General features: G+C 35.1%; 1 protein-coding gene across 1 annotated transcript in view; it reads left to right on the plus strand.

Annotated features, from left to right (window-relative positions):
* Positions 1-22,818, plus strand: part of SMCHD1 (structural maintenance of chromosomes flexible hinge domain containing 1) — a 147,243-nt gene that overhangs the window by 86,831 nt on the left and 37,594 nt on the right. Inside the window, exons 26-36 of the mRNA XM_081097766.1 lie at positions 3,473-3,621; positions 4,512-4,600; positions 5,527-5,645; positions 7,275-7,442; positions 8,489-8,614; positions 11,235-11,314; positions 11,809-11,966; positions 14,639-14,754; positions 16,321-16,385; positions 21,047-21,134; positions 22,402-22,533. Of these exons, the coding sequence (XP_080953892.1) occupies positions 3,473-3,621; positions 4,512-4,600; positions 5,527-5,645; positions 7,275-7,442; positions 8,489-8,614; positions 11,235-11,314; positions 11,809-11,966; positions 14,639-14,754; positions 16,321-16,385; positions 21,047-21,134; positions 22,402-22,533 (1,290 nt within the window). The remainder of the gene's footprint in view (positions 1-3,472; positions 3,622-4,511; positions 4,601-5,526; positions 5,646-7,274; positions 7,443-8,488; positions 8,615-11,234; positions 11,315-11,808; positions 11,967-14,638; positions 14,755-16,320; positions 16,386-21,046; positions 21,135-22,401; positions 22,534-22,818) is intronic.

Below are 22,818 nucleotides of genomic sequence, written 5' to 3' on the forward strand. Positions count from 1 at the left end.
CTTACCAAAGAGAAATACTACCATCAGTTATAATTCTAGGCTAAATAAGAGTATTTTTTCATGCACTAGGCTGAAACGTGAATGAGTCATGTGTGACATGATTTTGACACTTAAAACCAAATTCCAATGTTTGGTATTTTGTTTAGTTGTCACTACCTGGCCAGCTGTATTGCTGTATCCACAATCAAAATCACCATCTTACTGCAGCAGTCTATTTATAGCTTTTCTGAAGGCCCTAATAAAAGGTCTGTTAAAGGTAAATAATGAAGCAGTATTGTTAATTATACAGAGTCCTGATTTGGCCACTTCGAATTGGTATAACAATTGCTAAAAGCATGATCTTAGAAAATAGTTTAGTAGGTTCTCAGTAACTTTAGGTGGTTTTCATCAGTTTGCTGAAATTTGAATATATCATTTGTACCTAAAATGGGTTAATCTATATGTTGAAACTTAACATCTCACTTAACAGAGACCCAAATCAAAATGATTAAATTTTTATCACATAAAGTAGATTGCTTACTTCTTTAAAAGTACTGTCAATTATGCTGTAATGAAACATGTAAATTCCTAAAAGTCATTGTGTGTAAAATGGTGCAATAAAAAACACAGGGTTTATGGGAAAATGGGAATTAGAGGCACAATACTCAAACCTCATCACTCACCCATTTAAAAAAAAAATAGGAAACTAATAAAATAGTACCAAAAACAGTAGCAGTAACACATGTTAAATGATTAAGAAGTCCATGAACACTATAAAAAATATGTGAGTTTACTTGTGAAAGTGGGTACAGGAAGGGTTTGCAGCTTGTGAAATCACTAGATGTGTTCATGTGGCTCAATACACATAATTGGCTGAGGAGGCTGATAGGTGTTTGAGGTGTGTTGTTTTTTATATTCTGCATGGCTTGGCTCAACAGTTTTTTGTGTTCAACTATTGTAAAGTAAAATTGCTTTTATACTCAAAAGTTTCCCTATTATTTTAATTGCATTAGAACAAACATTTTCAAACCAAGCATTATAGGCAGAAGAAACTGTACTTTTCTCTTTGACATCTTAGAGAAAAACTCCTCTTTATGTGAGAAACTAATTTTTAAAATCCCAGGTTCATTTAAGGCAATTAGAGATAAACATACCCCCATCTCTGGAATTCCAACGTTTGTGGACCCTTATGCAAGGGATTCTAATTAACTACATATTTGGACAGTTGCTGTTGTGGGACAGATGTAGAACTTACTATTTTTTATACTGTCATGTCCTATAGTCATCTTGAGTTTCCAAAAATAATAACTGATATTTTAAAGAATTGTTTAACCAGGGGTTCAACTGACCTTATTTTAAAAATTTTATTTGGAATAACCTCTGCTCCAGCTAGTTTATGTTTTCCCTCATTAATGAGAGAAGAGAGGATTGAGAGAGAAATAATTCTGAAACGGAGGCACAAGTCATTTTTACCCTATATCAGCAGAGTTGGCTGAGTGGTTTAAAAGTGGTGTCAAGGAACCTGGCTTCTAAACTAGTTCCACATTCTTTTTCTTACTGAGGTGAAGAAGAATTGACTGGAGAGCCTCTTCCTGTATATACCTTTCTTTTGGCCATTCTCAGAGCTTGTGGCCTACATTTGACACATTTTTGCCTCAAATCTAGTAGTTTTATATTTCTTGGGTTCCAGAGATTTTAAAACATGCACCTCTTCATTGATAATACAAGATATTAAATACTATTATTTTAATAAATTAAATGTATAGTCTTTAAAGTGGTTTTTGTGGTCTTTATATAATTCTTCAATATTGAGGAAAGTCAGCCCAAACTGAACTAGGAATTCATTGAAGGGATAGCACAGCTTTTTGTGCAACTCCTACTTGCTTCTATTATTAAAAAAAAAAAAAGTATAATATAGACTAAATGAGAATGAAACATAGTTTAAAAAGATTAAAAGGCCCTATCCAGTTTGGCTCTGTGGATAGAGCATCAGCTTGCAGACTCAAGGGTCCCAGGTTCGATTCCGGTCAAGGGCATGTACCTTGGTTGCGGGCACATCCTTAGTGGGGAGTGTTCAGGAGGCAGCTGGTCGATGTTTGTCTTTCATCAATGTTTCTAACTCTCTATCCCTTTCCCTTCCTCTCTGTAAAAAAATCAATAAAATATATTATAAATAAATAAATAAATAAATAAATAAATAAATAAATAAATAAAAAGATTAAAAGGTGACTAAACAGATTAGAGCATCATAAATTGGGATGAAAATATTAGAATACCAATTATTTAAGAATTACAACAAAGTTGGGCTAAAAAAATTCTTAAATAGAAAAGATTGGAAATTTAAAAGTAGGATAGAGTGGGATAATCAACTTTAAAATATGGATCTAGTAACAAATTAAAATATGGAATGCAAGAGGTGCAAAATTAAATTAGAGCTAAAAGCATTCAAGAATGGATTAAAGCTAGAAGAGGTCAATGGGGTGGGGGGGAATAAGGGGACATATGTAAAACTTTCAACAAGAAAGATTTAGCCCTAGCTAGCTTGGCTCAGTGGATAGAGCGCCGGCCTGCAAACTGAAGGGTCATGAGTTCAGTTCCGCTCAAGGGCATATGCCTTGGTTATGGGTTCGATCCTCAGTAGGGGTCATGCAGGAGGCAGCCGATTAATGATTCTTTCTCATCATTGATGTTTCTATCTCTCTCTCCCTCTCCCTTCCTCTCTGAAATCAATAAAAATATGTATATATATAAAATAAAGATTTAGAAAAAGAATGGATTAAAGCCAAAAGGTGGCCAGAGGTAATTATCATCAGTGGGCATAATTTCTGTGTTTGCTGAACAAAGGTCCACTCAAAATCTCTTCAAAGTCCATATTAATAAGATTCTTTTTAAAAAATGAAAATTACCTCTCAGAATTGATCATGTAATATGATCTATATGTTATTTTTAAACCATAATTATCACAGTGAGAATCTTGTAGTAAAACTCTAAAGAAATAACCTAAGAATTTTTATATTGCATTGAAAGATATGGCAACATTAACAGCAAAAACAACGTAGAAGATACTTTTTTATCATAATAACTAGAGGCCTGGTGCACGAAATTCATGCATGGGTAGGGTTCCTAGGCCTGGCCAGCGATCAGGCACTACCGCGGCCTTCTGGCTGCCGGCCAAGGCCTTCCTTCCCCAGCTGCTGACTGCTGGCCAGGGCCTTCCTTCATTTCGCACTGCCTCCTGGTGTTCAGCGCATGTCATAGTGAGTGAGCAAACTCCTGGTCGAACTCTCGTGGGGACAAATTACATATTAGCCTTTTATATATACAGATATGACCCACCATCATTCTGGTCATAAGAGAGACTTCTTTTTCCTCAGAGGGAGAGAGCCTGGGTTATAATTTAACTTTAAGAGTCTTCACTTAGTAAGATAGTTGGCAGTAGGAGGATATTAGACTAAACTTTTTATTATTGTTAACTATGTAATTTTTCTCTTAGGTTAATTGGACTCCTGAGATTAACAAAGAACACTTGCTGCAAGGTCTGCTTCCTGATGTACAAGTACCAACATCTGTAAAAGATATGCGCTATTGCCAGGTTTCATTTCAGGATGATCATGTGTCTTTGGAAAGTGCATTTACAGTAAGGTTTGTGGACATATAACACGTGGAGATATTTCAAAATTCAGCATATGGCAATAAAAATACTTTTCTCAAAAGCACTCATGTAAAATTTCTTTTTAATGTAGGAAATATCACAATTTATGTGAAATATAGTAGGTTGTCTTTGGGGAAAAAACCTCACTGGAGATAGTGATTAGTTTTTAATATCAGTATAGCCCTGTGCTTAATTAATTGGCCCTCTAGTATCTGTAAGAGCCAAAACTTGCATTAAAGGAAAGTCTTCCTAGTGCAAGCAACAGTGAAACACCTGCAAAATGGAAGACACGGAAAATATGAAATATACAACCTTATTAGTCAATGTATTGTTCAGAAGGAAATATTCCTTGGTTATTGATGAGTTTCAAAGCTGACTCCAACCAGACCCAATATATAGAACTGATAGAAAAGGGGAAGGGAGGTAAATATATTAAAAATCTTATCTTTCACCTTCGCCTGTCACTTCCTTGACCATCTCTTTTCTGGCAACCTCCTTCATTTCAAGCCTTCTACCCATTTTCATACTTTTTCCAACACTTTAAATAGCTCCATAAAATTTTCAGGTGTACTACTTTCCAACTATAGTTAGATCTCTTAATAGTTATTCTTAACCTTCTTTTCTTTCTCAGTGCTCTCGTTATAATTTCTTTTTAATCCAGCATAGATACTATGATTTAACATTTATATAATTTTTTTCTGTCAGTATTCTATACTCTTTGCAAGCTGCCTTTATTTACTCTTGGGTTATTTGGAGGGGAATTATTACATTTGAGTTTTAGAAAGTGAGTGATACATATATCTTTGGCATCTTGTAACTACTTTAAATTTTTTGTACAATGAATGATGTGACTAAAACCTTTTAACTTAACCAATTTCAGACCCCTACCTGATGAACCTAAACATCTAAAGTGTGAGTTGAAAGGAGCAAAAACAGTACAGATGGGCCAAGAGCTTCAAGGGGAAATAGGTTAGTATGTCCAGCGTTCAAAACAAAACAAAACACAAAAGCTTATTTAATATGTATTTATGTTCATGTTTTGACATATGTAATCTGAAAGGAAAGCTTTGGGTTTATATACAATTACTGGTTTAAAATCCATTGTCAGAAAAGATTGAAGTGTTTTCACTATTTTTGCCCAGGCTGACATACTGTGAAATTAATTTGGTAAAAAATGTGTTGGAAAAGACGTTGGCTCATACCAGTGAATACATATTTATCCTGTGTTTTTCATATATCTAAAACAGTGATTTTCAACCTTTTTCTTCTTGTTTGACACATAAACTAATAGTAATTATCTACCCTTTTTGCTCCAGAGCGACTTTTTAAAAAAATCAGGTGCCTACACTTGTATGTCTGGTACCAAGAATTAATCAGATACAACCTTATTATGCAATTTGATTAATAAGAAGCAACTCTATTATATGATCTCTATATTTATGGTTTAAGACAGGACAGTCACACTGCACGGCTTTTGTTATGTTAGCCATTGTCATTTTTTAATTTGCCAATCTAAGGGAAAAGAGGTCAGTGTCCCTGACTAAATAGTCAGGCATTACATATTTTACAGATTCTTGTGGCACACCAGGGTGTCAGGTCACACTGGTTGAAAATCGCTGATCTAGATATGTAATACTAAATTATTTTCTTCAAATTTTTATGGTAAAAATCTGGTTAGCATCAGCATCATTTTAAATGAATAAACTCAAATGTATATATATTCTTGATGTTTTTGTTGTGATTGATTATAAGGTGAGTATAACTTTTTTATAAAAATACAAACAAGAACAAAGTAAGTTTTTAAGCATAATTTTATTAAAGTATATAAGTGTATTTATAGATAATTTGTATCTTTTATTAAAAGATAACACTTTGAAATCAAACTTTCCTTTTAGTTGTAATAGTTACAGATCAGTATGGAAATCAGATTCAAGCATTTTCACCAAGTTCTTTATCTGCCTTGGGAATTGCTGGTATTGGACTTGATAGCTCACAGTTGAAAACTACCTTTCAGGTATGGCTGCTTTTCACTACAGTTGGCTAATGCCATTGGTTTACATGTGACAAAATTTGGGGGAAACTAAAATAAACTAAAAGAAATTTGATTTTAGTGCTTATAGCAAAAAAAATCATAAAAGAAATTATAAAACCTTTTTGTAATTAAAATTTTTGAACATATGCAAAATATAGATTATTGTATAAATAAATCCCATGCTCTCATTACTCAGCTTCAAGTCATTACTTCCCTCCTTATCATACCATTTTTGAAGCAAATTCTATACATAACACGATTTCACCTATAAGCACTTGAATATAAATATTAGGGCAGTTTTTCATGCAGCTGTTTAAATCAAATTTCTAAGTGCTCACACTCTTTATTAAAGTAATTGTGAAACTTTACAACTGTGGAGTTAATTGAGATTAGTTTAAAATAAGAATTGTGGTACACTTATTTCAATTTAAAACAAGCAGACACAATGTATTCTAGAGAGATTAAAGACATGTTTAGGGAAAAAGAGGTGTGGAAGTCAGACCTTCAGGGAACCTGCAAGAACAGAGTAGGTGAAAGAAGAGGAATTCTAAGGCCCAGGTAGAGTCCATTTAGAGCGCTCATTGGGGTTTTGGGGAGATTAATGTGGATTATTTTACAATGTCTTTTTACAGAAAATATTCTACAAACAGTTGTTTACAAACAAAGCATAAAATTTTAAGTCTAATTTTTAAAATACGAATTTCTACTCAGTGGAAATTAAGATGAAATCATTAAGAGTCGGTATTAAAATGCAAATACTACAGTACTCATCCCAGTGTGTAACTGGTTTATGTCATTCAATCACATTGTAAAAATTACAAGCTAGCTTTATTGATTTCCATTAATATGATGTGTTAGGTATTCTAAGTACCAGGAATTAATCAGTGACAAATCAAAGCTTCTACCTTCTTAGAGATCACCTTGTAATTTGGAGAGCATGCAATAGGTAAGACATGACTGATAAGAAGAAAAATAAATCATGGTAAGGGAATAGAGTGACATTATATTGATTGGTCAGGGAAGACCCCTCTGAATAAGATATCCTATATGAAAAAACAAACAAAAGAAAAGCCATGTAGATATCTGGTAAAGAATGTTACAAACAGAGGGAAAGAGCAAGTGCAAAGGGTATTAGGCAAGCACCTGCTTGGCTATGTGGGAACAGAAAGGAGACCATGTCAGTGTAAATAAGATAGGATTTAGACCAGCGGTTCTCAACCTGTGGGTTGCGACCCCTTTGGCGATCGAATGACCCTTTCACAGGGGTCTCCTAAGACCATCCTGCATATCAGATATTTACATTACGATTCATAACAGTAGCAACATTACAGTTATGAAGTAGCAACGAAAATAATTTTATGGTTGGGTCACAACATGAGGAACTGTATTTAAAGGGCCAGAAGGTTGAGAACCACTGATTTAGACAAAGTAAGATAAAAGTACATAGCCAGACTTTTAGATCTCTCCTTTACAAAAAAAGAAATTCAGTTTCTCCTCTGAAGGAAATGAAATTCATGGTATGCCAATGTTGACATGTGTGCAAGTTATTTGCGATTGTTTTACCCAGAAGCACATCTTCCTATCTTCTCAATGTACTTTTTTCCTCACTAGGAAAATACACAGAGTATAAGTGTAAGAGGCATCAAATTTATTCCAGGTCCTCCTGGAAATAAGGATCTTTGTTTTACTTGGCGTGAGTTTTCTGACTTTATTCGAGTACAGCTAATTTCTGGACCACCAGCTAAACTTCTCCTTATAGACTGGCCAGAATTAAAGGAGGTAAGTAACTTCCTGCCTTGATTGAAAGAATTTAATATCACATGGCTTATTTCTTTCAGCTTGTCAGTGGATCAAAACAGATATATTTTGTTGTTAAAGGAACAACAGATAACAATAGGAATGGTTAAAGGACAGCAAAAGGACAAAATAATACAATTCTTTATACTTTATTTAATACATTACTGTGTCCTTGTTTGTTAAAAAACAGTACAATAATTCAAATCCTAAATATGTTATATTTTCAAACATCCAAAAAAGTGAAAATAGTATAATGAAACTCTTACTGGTTTTTACCAATTTTGTTTCATTCTCTCTCACTGACTTAAAAAAATGTTTTTATTGGAGTTTTAAAACATATTTCAGATATCAAGTCATTATATCCATAAAAACTTAAGTATGTCTTCCTGTGCAAGTAGTTAAATCTTAAAATCTAATTCTGCAAATGCCTATCAAATCTGTTACTTTTGTTGAGCTTTTACTAAATTTTTAGAATTGTAATATTGAAATGTTTAGATTCTGGCATTTACTTATGGTATAGCAAGGCACCTTTTGGTATGATAGCTTACATTTTTTTCTAAAGGAAAATGAACTCATATGACTATGGTAGTAGATAAAATTTACTTCTAAAGAAGCAGATCATTTAAGAAGAGTTTACATGCCTGTGCCCTAGTTTGAGATTATCCTTTTTTTTTTTTAAATCCTGAGAATTTTTTCCATTGATTTTTTTAGAGAGAGTGGAGGGGAGGGAGGAGGCAGAGAGAGAGAGAGAGAGAGAGAGAGAGAGAGAGAGAGAGAAACATCAGTGTGCGAGAGACACATTGATTGGTTGCCTCCTGCATGTGCCCTGACCTTTTATTGAATTATTAATCATTTCTGTGAAGATCATTAGTAATATAATTGACTTTTAAAATTATTTTAATTGATGAAAGAAACCATTTGTGAGTAGAACAGAGATAGACTTTATGATGATTTTATAAGTATACAAATAGTAATGATATTGTTTGACACATATTTAGTGCTTCTTAAAATATTTATATGTATATCAGTTTGTTCCAGTAATTAATGGAAAAGAATTACAGCATCCTCTCATTGTTCAACTTTGTGATCAGTGGGATAATCCAGCACCTGTACCACTGGTTAAAATAAATATCATAAAAGCTAACAATTTAAAGGTAAGTTTTAAATGTCCTTAAATAATTTTCACTTAAAATTTTTGATTTCATTCTTATAATAATGTCTTTAGGTGTCACATTTCTTTTTTTTAAATGTAGTCTTACATAACATAATGTCTATACTTAAAGATTTTTATCAATTTAAAGATTTTTCATAATTATTTTATGGAAATAAAGTTTATATCTTACAAGCACTGTAAGAAGTTAGCAGCTTTCTTCAGTTATGACTGTTTGAGTATTTATTGTGTAACTAGAGGCCCGGTGCATGAAAATTCATGCCCTGGAGGGGGGAGTCCCTCAGACCGGCCTGCCCCCTCTCACAGTCCAGGAGCCGTCAGGGGCAGGAGGCGCCCGGCGATAAGAGGAAGGCGACACCCACATCACACCTCTGCTGCTGCCACTGCCAGCAGCGCAAGCCTTGGCCGGCCCTGGTTTCCTGCGCCTTGGGCAGCCCAGGGTGGCTGGGCAGCCACTATCCAAGGCTTGCCTGCGCCTCGGGCCCACCCTGAGCGGCTGGGCAGCCGACACCTGAGGCTTGCCTGCGCCTTGGGCCAGCCCTGGGGGGCTGAGGGTGGGTCCGGCCACACCATGCCTGCCACCCCCACCCCCAGCGGGGCTGAAAGGACTGGGAGACTCCAGTGGGGCTGAGGGGATGGGCGCCGCCATCTTGTGGCTATGGGCCCTGCCATCTTTGTGATGGTGTGATGGTCAATTTGCATATTCCCTCTGTATTAGGTTACTAATATTTGGATTTTGGATTGGGATGAATAGATAACACTGACAAGGTGTGACTGGAGGGCAGATATAATGACCCGCAGTATGAGTTAAGGAACAGGTATTGGGGAAACTTACAAGCTGAGGATAAGCAAAAAAAGTCATGATAGGTACCTACTAGGGCCTAGGCATAGCTGCTAAAACTACCCTGGGTTGTTCTAGGGTATGGGGCAGTCATGTACATGGCCTTGTAATATTTGGGGGCAAACATAGTGCTGGATATTAGGAAGTCAAATATTAAGTATTCTTACCTAAATATTGGGATAACCAACTGCTTAGAATCTACTAGGGACTTTGAATGCTTGGTGCAAAGTTGGAGGCCCTTCTATGAGGGGAAAAGCTAGAAGTTGCCAGTCTCTTACAAAGTTGTGTTTTGACACAATCCCTCCTATTGGTTGAAGAGAATTAATTTGCTCCAGCAAGGTTGTTACCAGGCAACACAGAGAGAGTTCCTGAGGTAATATTCAGCCAGACTTGAATTTTATAATTTTAGTGAATGAAAACAGTTGATAATATGTAAATACACAGTTACTGGAAATTAATCTATCAGTTCAATAAGAACCCCAATAGGGATTTACCAGGACCTAAAAAGCTGATCTTAAAAGACATACAGGACTTGTTTTCAATCCTCACATATAAGAGAGCCATGGCTGGTGATTGAGTTAGTTGGAGAGTCATCCCCTATGCAAAAAGCATATTATTGGGTGAGGATTAAAAAGAAAAAGACATACAGGATTTTAAAGTGCCGAGAATGGCTTGTGATCCACATGGACTTGTTTTCATAGTAAAGTAATCAGGGTTAAAATAATCTGTCAAAAAGATGATATTGCTGCTATGCAATCAGAAATAGACTTGCTTCTCTGGCTTAGCAATAAGGATTTAGGGCCTATTTTGAGAAAAATGGGTTGAGATATAAGGGATCAAAGGGTAAATGTGACAGGTAAAAATATAGGACTTTATTCTATCATTTCACTTACTCATCATTTTTGCCTCTCCAACTGTTGCTTTTTTTTTTTTTCTTCATCTACTATACTAGTAGTTATCCTATCTTTAGGTTCCATTAAGCAGAAGTAAGTATTAGGTTTTAGGAGTATGATTTTCTGCTATCACACTTTACAAATTCACTTTTGTTCTTAATGTTTGTTTCTAAGAGGGTTAAACTGATTATTTTCTATCCCAAATAAGAATATGACTCTAGTTACTAGATAAAAATGCTGACAGACTTTTCTAATCAATTATTAGGAAATGTGGCAACTGATTCTTAATCACCTGAAACTAGAAGCTTGGTTATCACTATGAAGGTAGTATTGCAACAAAAATTTAGAAGCACATTTGATAGACATAAAGATAACGATGAGCCTTGGCTGGTGTAGCTTAGTTGTTTGGAGCATTGTCCTATACACCAAAGGTGGTGCGTTCAATTCCCGGTTAGGGCTCATACCCAGGTTTTGGGTTCCAACTCCAGTCAGGGCAAGTATGGGAGGCAGCCTATTGATGTTTCTTGTATCAGTGTCTCTCTCTCCCTCCTTCTCTCTTTCCCTTCTTTCCTCCCTCTGAAATCAATGAAAAAAGGATATCCTTGGGTGAGGGAGAAAAAAAGATAAAAGATGAAGTAACAGTGGACATAGTATTATGATGCCTTGAATTATGTGTGTGTGTGTGTGTATTTATGTTTATTTCTCCCATGCCATTCCCCAGAACCCCAGTTTTGTAATATACAGTATTTGTGAAATTAGAAAGTTGTAGGTTTTAGAAGTGTATGCAACTATAACTTTTAAATTAGTAATAGAGAAATTGAATTTCATCTCTAGAATTTTCTAATTATTTTATTTTGTTTTATTTTTAGCTCACGCCTTCAAGCCAACAGTATAAAACAGATGAAAGGGGCAGGGCTAATTTGGGATTGTTCAGTGTTTATGCTCCTAGGTAAGAACTGAGAGTTTAATGGTTATTAGTATTATACAGACTGTTTTTTCTTATTATTTGCTGAAGTTAAGAGTAATAAACTGTCCTGGCCGGTGTATCTCAATGGTTAGAGTGTCAGCCCAACCACTGCCGGGCCACAGGTTCAATTCCTTGTCAATGGCATATACCTGAGTTGCAGGTTTGATCCCTGGCCTCTGTTGGGGCACCTGGGGGAGACAGCCAATCAATGTGTCTCTCTCACATCGATATTTCTCTCTCCTTCTCTTCTTCCCTCCTTCCCTCAACTCTCTTCCAAACTCTAAAATCAATAGAAAAAATATCCTCTGGCGAGGAATTAAAAAGAAAAGAGTAATAAACTAGCCTTCTCTTTAGTGTTAGGTGATAGAATGAGCAAGAGTAGTTACCTAAATGAGTTAAACTATGTATAAATTCTCAGAATTTTTAGATTATAACTAATGTAATTTGAATCCTTTCCCCCATTTTTTCCTTTTTAGAGGAAAACATACTATGCAGGTGAAAGCCATCCATAACAGGAATACCATAGAAGGACCTATAATTAAGTTAATGATTCTTCCAGACCCTGAAAAACCCATTCGTCTCAATGTTAAATATGACAAAGATACTTTATTTTTAGCAGGGGGTACTTTCACTGGTGAGTAATTCACAGTTTTAAAATAAATTTGTAATGATAATTTGCCTTTCAAATTAGTGGAATAAAGTACAGTAGGTCCTCGGGTTATGTCAGAGACCCGCGATTTTCACCATAAGTAGGAACCCACCTACATAAGCACCTACGTCACTCACGTGGAGCACATAAACAGCAGTAATGAAATGAAACAGTAAAAAAAAAAAAAATTTAAAAGATAACAATTCCTGACCTTGTAGTAAATAAATAATAAAAAACATAAAACATAAAACACGTATGTCCATACGTCGAAATGACGGAACTTTTTTTTATATAAAAAATAAATGGGAGATGGCGATGTAACCACGAAACAATGTACATCGAGTCCGACGTAACCCGAGGACTGCCTGTATTTATTCTAGGTACTTAGCATGATAAAGAAAGCAAGTATGTAATAGCCTTTTAAATGACACAGAAAATACATTTGACTTAGCTATATGTCTTTTGTCACCTCTGTATCCTGCATTCTTTTAATGGTACATAACAAACTGAAACTTCATACATAAACTGATAGCCTCAGGTAATTCAGTTTGCAAAAGAAATATAAACAGCTAAATGGCAAGAACTGTCAGGGCTCTACTAAATGTATTGCAGTATTAACAAAATAAAAACAGATTGTTTAACTTAATTTGGAAGGAAATACATCACATCAGAATTTATGATTAAAGATACTTCAGAACAACAAACATTACTAAATACCTCCTGTGTCTAGGCACTATACTTGGCTCTTAGTTCCAATAATGAATATGACAGTTTTCAATGAGTTTAGTCTAATGTAGGAGACAGTCAAGTAAGCAAATAATTTCATTGTAATCTAACAGGTACCAAATCAATAGGAAATATTATTTGCTTCATACAGGTAATTTTCTTGAAGACTTGTTTTCTTGAAGGGATGAGTTCCTGTACATAAATATAATTATTAAAAATTGTTAATTTTTTAATGTAAATTTTTTGGTCTGCTTCTTGTAACTACTTACGTTACATATATACATTGTCTTTATACTCAAGTGTTTTAAATGTTTGGGGAGATAAGACCTATTTTCTGTGATTAAAAAAGGAACAGATGTCAAATGGCTGGTACAGATGATAAACATAAGGGGAATATTATGTGTAATAATTTAGCTGATGTATGCTATTAAAAATCATAAAAGAAAGTAAACATTGTATTCTTGGAATACACAAAGCATATGATTTTATGACCAGCTGCCCAAATTTCTAGGTTGCTGAATATCCACAGTCTAACCTTTTTGGTCTTGCATGATAGAACTTACACCATGGCAGACTATGAAAATAAGACAAGGGACTATTAATAACAAAGATGTATGTGTAGATTTCTGGGAAAGACTTAGCACCAGAGTTGTCTGTGATGATTAAGTTTTATAGACAAACTAGAGGCCCGGTGCACGAAATTCGTGCACTGGGTGGTGGTGGAGGGGGAGGTTGTCCCTCAACCCAGCCTGCACCCTCTCCAATCTGGGACCCCTTGGGGGATGTCTGACTGCCAGTTTAGGCCCGATCCCACAGGACCTAAACCGGCAGTCGGACATCCCTCTCACAATCCAGGACTGCTTGCTCCCAACCGCTCGCCTGCCTGCCTGATTGCCCCTAACCGCTTCTGCCTGCCAGCCTGATCACCCCCTTACACTCCCCTGCCAGCCTGATTGACGCCTAACTGCTCCCCTGCCGGCCCGATTGCCCCCAACTGACCTCCCCTGCTGGCCCAGTTGCACCCAACTGCCCTCCTCTGCCGGCCCAGTAGTCCCTAACTACCCTCCCCTGCTGGCCTGATTGCCCACAACTGCCCTCCCCTGCCAGCCATCTTTGAGGGCGTGGCAGTCAATTATCATATTCCCTCATTGGCTGTGGGTACCATCATCTTTGAGTGCATGGCAATTAGCATATTCCCTCTTTATTGGCTGTGGGCGCTGCCATCTTTGCGGGTGGGGAAGTCAATTAACATATTCCCTCCTTATTGGCTGTGGGCACCTCCATCTTTTCGACGGTGTGAGGGTCAATTACCATATTCCCTCTTTATTAGATAGGATTGTTGGAGAATGCTGATTAAAGAATAGTGTTATTTTCTTCATCAGAATTTTATTAACAATTTGTATGCTTTGACATACAGGCATACCTTATTTTATTGAGTTTCTGCAATACTGCTTTTTTACAAATTGAAGGTTTTGGCAACCCTGTGTTGAGCAAGTCTGTAGCCACCATTTTTCCAATAGGCTAATTAAAAGTATGTACGTTGTTTTTTTAGACATAATGCTATTGCATATTTAAACTACAGTATAGTGCAAACATAACTTTTATATTCATTGGGAAAGCAAAAAAAATGTATGGTAACTTGCTTCATTATAGAGGTCTAGAACCAAACCTACAATATCTTGAGGTATGCCTGTACAGTAAGTCTTCACTTAACATCGTTGATAGGTTCTGTGACTTTAAGTGAAACGACATATAGCAAAACCAATTTTACTATAGGCTAATTTATATAAACCAGAGTTAAGTTCCTGTGACATCATTATAATAAACAACGTTTAAACCAAACAATGTTATTTGAGGACCTGCTATGCAATTAGCCAAATTCATTAGTTGAACTAGAAAGAAAACAAATTTTTTAATGTTCCTCATGACAGATTTTATGATTACTGTTATTTCTGAAGATGATAGCATCATTAAAAATATTAATCCAGCACGTATTACCATGAAAATGTGGAAGCACTCTAACAATGGGAACCGACCACCAGCAAATGTGAGTCATGGAAAGCATTTTAGAAGTTATAAATAGTTCTTACATTTATCTTAAAATTAAATGTAATTTAAGTAAAAATGCAATATGTATATACTGGGAAGCTAGAAATTAACCCACTCCATCACTTCGGATTTAAAAATATATCAGAATATTTCAAAATTGTGTTGATGCTACTGAAAAAGGACAGCCTATATTGTGATAGTTCTAAAACTTTCAGATACTTTACACAATAAAATTATCTTGTCTAAAGGACAGTGGCACAAAGTAAAAAGCATAATATCACTAAGATAGTATAGAAAATGAAATAGTAGAGAAATATGATTGATAGACTTACTTGTTAGAGAAGGGGCATAGAGTGGTAAGAACAGTTTGAGGATTTAAAGCAACATAGTCCAATGAAAATATGTCACATGATATTTCCTATTTCTAGTAGCAACATTAAAGTGTAAAGAGAAATAGTAAGATTAAGGTTAATGTAGTTTTAACCTACTATATCGAAAATTATCTTACCAAGTCTTTGAATTTGGTTTGTATTTTATGCTTACACCACATCTCAATTTGCACCACCATATTTCAAGTGCTCAGTTACCAGATGTGGCTGTTGGCTACCATACCTTATACTATATCAGAAGGTCCCTGTTGGGGTCCAGCCTCAGCAGGTCCAGGGATTCCCAAAGGTGTGGATGGAGTCGGAGAAGAAGGAAGCACATGGAGGCAGCGTTCAGTTGATCAGCATAGCCAGTGGGGTCTCTAGCCAGGTTCAGTCTTTATTGTCCTGTTACATCTGTATTTATACCAGTTGATTTTAATCCTATCCATTCTATTCCAAAGGTTAGGGCGTTTGTTATCTCCATTCCAAAGTCACTACTCTATTGTTCTGTTAAACTACAAGGAAGTAACTGAAGGAGATTATCCTAAGTGATTGTTCGTAAAGTGATTAATTACCCGCCTGGAACTTAGTTAAGGGGTTTTATTCCCTTCCTTAGTCCTGTTAATCCCTAACTCGAGGGAAAAATCCCCACCTGGGGAAACAACCTTTCTCGGAGAGGTGACCTTGGTTAAAACACATAACGCTAAGAAGGGGAGCAAACATATTAAGAACAGTATGCCATATACTCCAGGTTCCTTGAAACATATGCTGTGCAGATGTTTCTTCCCTGCAGAGACTGTGTCAAGCAGCAAGGATGGACCGGCTTCTGGCAGGTCCCAATTTAACAATGCCTTTCATGGTTTATGATTCATTTTAATTATCTGTTTAGGAAATTAACTTCCTTAATTGACAGCATCAGTCCCATCAAGCAGCTATTACCTTAAACTGTATCACCAACAAAGAGATCTATGTGCCCTTTAATAATGTCTTTCCATTGTGGCTAATCTCATATTGTGTCTTAAATACATTGTAAAGATATATACATATAGGTATGTGCCTGTGTATTTATAAATTCAGATGTGATTTGCATTCACATTTAGTAAAGGTGATATACTAGTAACTTTTCATCGTAAGTATACTATGTTAAATGTTTGTGATTTCTCTCTCCCCTGTCCTCTTCTCTCTTCTCTTTCTAGGCAGAAACATTTAGTTGTAATAAAATAAAAGGTAATGACAAGGAAGATGGCTGCTTCTACTTCAGGTATTTTTCAAGTCATTTCATATTTTATGCATACTTTGTTACATAGTTAATCAGCCTTTGCCTGCCCAACTAGAGAAAAAAAATTTGTGATTGAATAAAAATTAATACTCTCTTATTTTTTGCCAATAAGTTTTTTGAGAATATGTGTTTTAACTGTTTGTAAGCTTTGTAAAATGGCTTGTTGAAAGATTGTTGTGATATTTGTATGTATATATGTTTTCAGAATTATCAAAGCCATCAGAAGAAGAATCACACTATATTGTCAGACTACTTTATAATATCTTACTGTATAGGAGATTTCTATAATCTTAAAGTTACGATCTTAGAAAGTTAAAAAAAAGGCTGGACTAGTTTTTTACCGTTAAAGTACATATTACTTTGAGGTGTTGCTTCTGCATTCTGGACCTCTATTTTGAAATCTGAAAAATAATTCTGAGTAGGCTATGTCTAAGGTTTTGTTTATCTATTTTTAATGATAAATGGTTTTTTTTAGATTTTTTAAAAAAAGGATAGTGGCACAAAGTAAAAAGCATTATATCACTAAAAGATAGTATAGAAAATGAGATAATTATCTTGTTTCTTTAAATGTATTAGTCCTTAAGTCATGTAGAAACCAAAAAATGCAGTTACAAACCATTGTTAAAATAATGCTAACATTTATAATTGTTTCTGTATTTACCTTTATTGAGATCTTGATTTCCCCATGGAGCTTCATGTTACTGTCTGCTGGGATACACTTAATTTTATCATAATGTATTATCACTTTTAGGTATTTGTGGATTTGTTTTGCTAATATTTTGTTTGGGATTTTTCTATCTACATTAATGCATTTTCTTTCGTACATATTCTTTTTCAAGTTTGATGTCTAGGTCATGTATGCCTCACAAAAATAACTGGAAGAAGTGGTCACTAATTCTTGATTTATTCTATGGGAAGGTCTTGTTGAATAGTGTCATACTAGTATTTATGTATATATATATGAATAATTTTAGGAACAATCACAAATCTTTTTATATTGTGTTTTTATTACTTATTTGATCAAGATATTTTCTAATTTTCATTGTGATTTCATCTTCTATCCAAGTTTATTCAGAAATATAGTGTTTAATTCCTAAATCTGGAATTTTCTAATTTTTTTTGTTTTGTTACTGATTTCTAGTTTAATTCCACTTTGGTCAGAGAACTGACCCCATATAATTTCAATTCTTTGAAATTGATTGACAGTTTTTTTTGTAATATGTGTCACTTTTGTAAATATTCCATGTGTGCTACAAAATAATGTATACTGCATTTGAAGCACAATGGTTTTTATATTAATTAGTTCAAAATTTGCTATAATTTTTTTGTCTGTGTTTTCTAGCAGTAAGTATGAGTGTGGGTTCCTCTGTTTTCCCTCTTAGTTCTATTCTATCATTGATTGCTTATATATTTTAAGGCTATCTTATTTACATAGAGACTTAGATTATTTATTCCTGGCATATTGAATCAGCTATTACAAAGTATTTGTCTTTTCACTCTAGTAATGTTTTTGTCTTGAGATCTACTTTGGTAATAGTACAGCAACTTTCTTTATGATTGACATGCAAAGCCATCTTAGGAATCGTGATAGTGTTTGCATAAAATATCTTTTTTTCATTACTTTTGTATCTCTATTTTAAGAGTCTGGCAGTATGGTTGTTTTTTAAAATAATGTCTTTAAACTGAAAAGTTTAGAGATTACATGTAATTATCAAAACACATGCTTTTGAATCTGTGATCTTACTGTTTATTATTGATCCTACTATTTTTTTTTCTTTTTTAGGTGTTTTTGTTATTTTCTACTCCTTATTAAGTTGGTAGTTATACATTCTTAGTATTCTAAGTTTTTTTGTTTTTTTTTTTTGTTTTAGATTACAACATGCATATTTGACATACCAATGGGTAATGACAATTTGCATTTTATAACTTCTTAGACAATGCATGAATCTTTTTTGTTTGTTTTAAGAGAAAGAGGAAGGGAGAGAGAAAAACATTGATGTGAGAGAGAAACATCAATTGGTTGCCTCCTGCAAGCATCGAAACCAGGGATCAAACCACAACCATGGTATGTGCCCTGCCACCTTTTGGTGTGTGGGACAGTGCTCCAACCAACTGAGCTACACTGGCCAGGGCGACAGTGCATGAAACTTAGAAGCTTAAACTCCATTTTCCCTCTCCATTTACATACATGCTTTTGTTGTGTATGTTAAACCTATCAAGGCATTATTTTATATAGTCAGTGGTCAATTCTATTGACTAATTTATTTATCCTTTCTGTTAACCTTCAACTCGGCTTCCATCTGAGATCATTTTCTATCTGGGGAACATCCTTTACTATTTTCTTCTAGTGTACTTTTGTTGGGATGAGTTATCTCATTTTTGCTTAAAAAAGATTTTTTCCACTCTCATATTTGAAGGATATTTTTCCTGTATATGGTATTTTAGGTTGGCAGTTTCATTCTTGCCATCATTCACTACCCCATTATTTCTATTGAGAAGTTACCTGACAGTCTTATTGTTGTTATCTTAAAAAGTAATCATTTCCTCCTGTTCTTTGGTTTTGAGTTTTGTTTTCAGAAGTTTTACTGTAACAATGCCTGTGTGTAGATTTCTTTTTATTTGTCCTGCTTAGTTTTCATGGACTTTCATTTTGTGGTCTTGGTTCAATTTTGAAAAATTGTAAACTATTATTTCATCATATATGCATCTGCCTCCCTTTTCCTCTTCTTCTGGCAATTCTTAATTACATTCACATTAGTCTTTCTCCGGGTATTCTCTGTTTCTTACCCTCTTTGCCATTCTTTTGTTTCTCTTCATTCTCAATATTTTATTCTGAACTACCTTCAGTTAACTAATCTCTATTCAGTGGTATCTAATTTGCTATTTAATCCATCTTTGAATTATCAGTTTCTGTTTGGTATTTTCATGTTTAGTTCTCTATTGAGATTCTCAATCTTTTGTATGTGTTTTTAACCCTGAGTAGTAACCAAAGCCTGTCTGGAGTGTCTCTGGATTTCTTTTATTTGTTTCTGTTGGTTCCCATTCTAGTTTTTTGGCCTATTCATGTATCTGGTTGTTTCTTTTCTGTGGTTTGTGTTTTGTTTTTATAATACATTTTATTTATGAATATTTATAGAAATAATTTGAAGTCTCAGATGATATCTTTCTCCAGGTAGGGTTTACATTTGCTTCTGTTCATTGTTTGGGCCACTAGCAGTCTATTACCATTTCAGTACAGTTTCAGAGGTTGAGATGATTCAAAGCTGAGTTGCTTTTCCATTGGGAGCTTATCTGCTTTAGGTCCACCTGTTTCTTAGGTCCACTGCTCCCAAGAGTAAAGCAGCCTTAAATGTGAAACTCACCTCTTAGGATTTCCATGCTATTTTTTCATCCTGTTGAGTTATTTTTCACGTTTTACTTGTTATCTCTCAAACATTTTAAAGCAAATGTCTTTAAATATAGTTATCTTCATCAGGAAGGGTAGATCTGCCATTTGAAAGCAGTATTCTGTTTTATTCTTACTGTAACTTTATTAGGTATTTCTCTCTTAAGTCATCTTAGAGAAAGATTAAATAATTTTCTCCAAGGTTACATATATGTTATAGTGCTGGGATTTCAATTCATATACATATTCAAAGTCTTTGTATTCTTTGCTACATTATGCCAGTATTTTTAGGTTATAAATGACATACAAACATTATTGTAGAGATCATAACCCATATTGTACATTCCAGGCAAAGTATACCATAGAATGTCACTTATATTTTCATTGTAATTAAGTGTGACCAAAACAGGCTAGGAAGTGTACCTCGTAGTAGGCACTAAATTCTTTATTGATAATTAAATCACAGTAAATGCCTTGTAAAGTTAAGTATCCTGTATAATAAAAGCCTAATATACAAATCGACTGAATGGCAGAATGACCGGTCAGCGGGGTAGGGGGGGGGACTCGGGGCTGGAGTGGGCGGCACCAGGTCAGCCAAGGCAGATGCCAGCGGACAGAGGGAGGGGACGGCGATCTGGGGGGGAGGAGTAGGGTGGTGGCAGCGGAGCGATGGGGGGTGGGGACCACCACTACCCGGCTGGTGCCATCCCCTGATCAGCCTGCGGGTTGCCTCCCGCAGAGGGAGGCCAGACTGCAGCTTAGGCCCGCTCCCCACATCGGCCATCCCCTCTGGTCTGCAAGAGGATACAGGTCGGGCTGAGGGATTTCCCCCCCCCCGCCCCCCCAGTTTAAAATATAAAATATAAAAGCAACATACACAGATCAGCAGGATAGCCTGTAATTTTGAAATATAAAACTTTGAGTTAGAAATTTATTATGTAGAATTAAAGCAAAATTCTCTTCACATATAATTCAGCACTTTTTATGTTAATTATTTTATGGACTTTATATTCCTATTTTTTCAACTTTGCCACACTCAGAGCCTGGTTTCTAGATGTTTTATGGAAAGAATGTCCAGGGAAAGAGGGATCTGGAATTAAAGCTAATATTGCAGGAAATATTTGCTGATGTAGACTAATGTAGAAGTAATTCTCTTTTTATGCATTTTCTTTTTGAGGAAGGAACAGAAATGTTGATGTTGTGAATTCCCCATTATTTAAAAGTTGTGAATAATTTTATCTCTTTCTTTCTAATTTAGGGATAAAGCAATTCCTCATAAAGTGGGGACATATTGTATCCAGTTTGGTTTTATGATGGATAAAGCACTTATTCTTAACAGTGAACAGGTTTGCTTACTCTCTTTTTATATCATAGTTAGCTTTACATTTTCTTGCTTAATTTAAGAAAGAAATGTTTTGTTTTAAAGTGAATTAATTATTGGATGCAAAATATAAATAATGCCATTTTCAGGTATATTAGAATAGAATGCATTTAAATGATATTAATTAATAGGATCTGCTGCTGAAGTTACTTTTTCCATCTCTTTATATATCAAAGACTCAGTTAATAATCATTTTAGTGTATATCATGGTAAGGTTGCTGCTATCAATCATATGTGAAAATTTTTCAATTAATAACTTTTCACATGCTAGAATCTATATATATAAAAACCTAAGTGACCATTCGACCTATCTACCGTTTGATCATTGGACCGGTAGCTGTGACGTGCACTGACCACCAGGGGGCAGACGCTCAATGCACAGTCATGGAAACATGGAACAGACAAATGAATCTCAAAGGGAAAGTGGGGGAGGTAGGAAGAGATTAACCAAAGATCTTATATGCATACTGGTGGGATCCCTCAGCCTGGCCTGTGGGCATTGGGCTGAAACTGGCCTGGTGCACGGATTTGTGCACCGGTGGGGCACCTCTACCTGGCCTGCAGAGATCAGGCCAAAACTGGCAGTTTGGCATCCACTGAGGGGTCCCAGATTGCAAGAGGGCACAGGCCAGGCCAACAGACCCCACCAGTGCACGAATCTGTGCACTGGGCCTCTAGTTATAGATAATGAGGTTTAAGGTAGTTTTAACATATGTCATCTTCATTCAATAAATGGTAGTGTATCAAATTTTTAAAAATGACCTGTATTTTTACATGTCTATAAATTTATTCTTTTTTTTTTTTTAAATATATTTTATTGATTTTTTACAGAGAGGAAGGGAGAGAGATAGAGAGTTAGAAACATCGATGAGAGAGAAACATCGATCAGCCGCCTCCTGCACATCTCCTACTGGGGATATGCCCGCAACCCAGGTACATGCCCTCGACCGGAATCGAACCTGGGACCTTTCAGTCCGCAGGCCGACGCTCTATCCACTGAGCCAAACCGGTTTTGGCTATAAATTCTTAAATAGTTACATTGAAAAATTACTTTGATACACATTTTTATCCTCAGTTTTTAAAAGTTAATTTAAATCATTTTGAGAGATTAATGACAGTACATGTTTAAAAGTAACATTTCATTTAGTATATGCCATCATTTCTTCTCTTACTCTTAAATTCTCAGCTATTGATATATATTGTTAATTGAAATTCTTCTTTTGTTTTGAAAGATTATAATTGATGTTCAACCTAATCAACCTATGAAGTTAGTACCTAAAATTCAGCCAGCCACACCAGCTGTTTCAAATGTTCACTCAGTTGCCAATAGGACCCTGGTCAAAGATTTACATCTTATTATCACGGTAATGTTTATTTACTTCCAAAATTGCATTGGGTAGCAAGAATTCTTTCTAATTTTTAGTGTGTAAAATAGTTATTATAGAATCAGATTTTGATCATTCAGTTTTAGGTTATAAGGAAAATTTGTTTAGATAAATGAATACAAACATCTCTGAATACAAATAGAGAATGCATACATAATACATAAAATATATCCAGATATACTAAGTAGAACTGACTCAAAAATGCAAAAACCTGCCTACCTCTCAATATATTCCCTTTATATCTCCTATTTCATGTATGTATTA

Source organism: Myotis nattereri, assembly GCF_964212035.1.
Source record: "Myotis nattereri genome assembly, chromosome: 8".
In the NCBI taxonomy this organism is placed as follows: domain Eukaryota; kingdom Metazoa; phylum Chordata; class Mammalia; order Chiroptera; family Vespertilionidae; genus Myotis; species Myotis nattereri.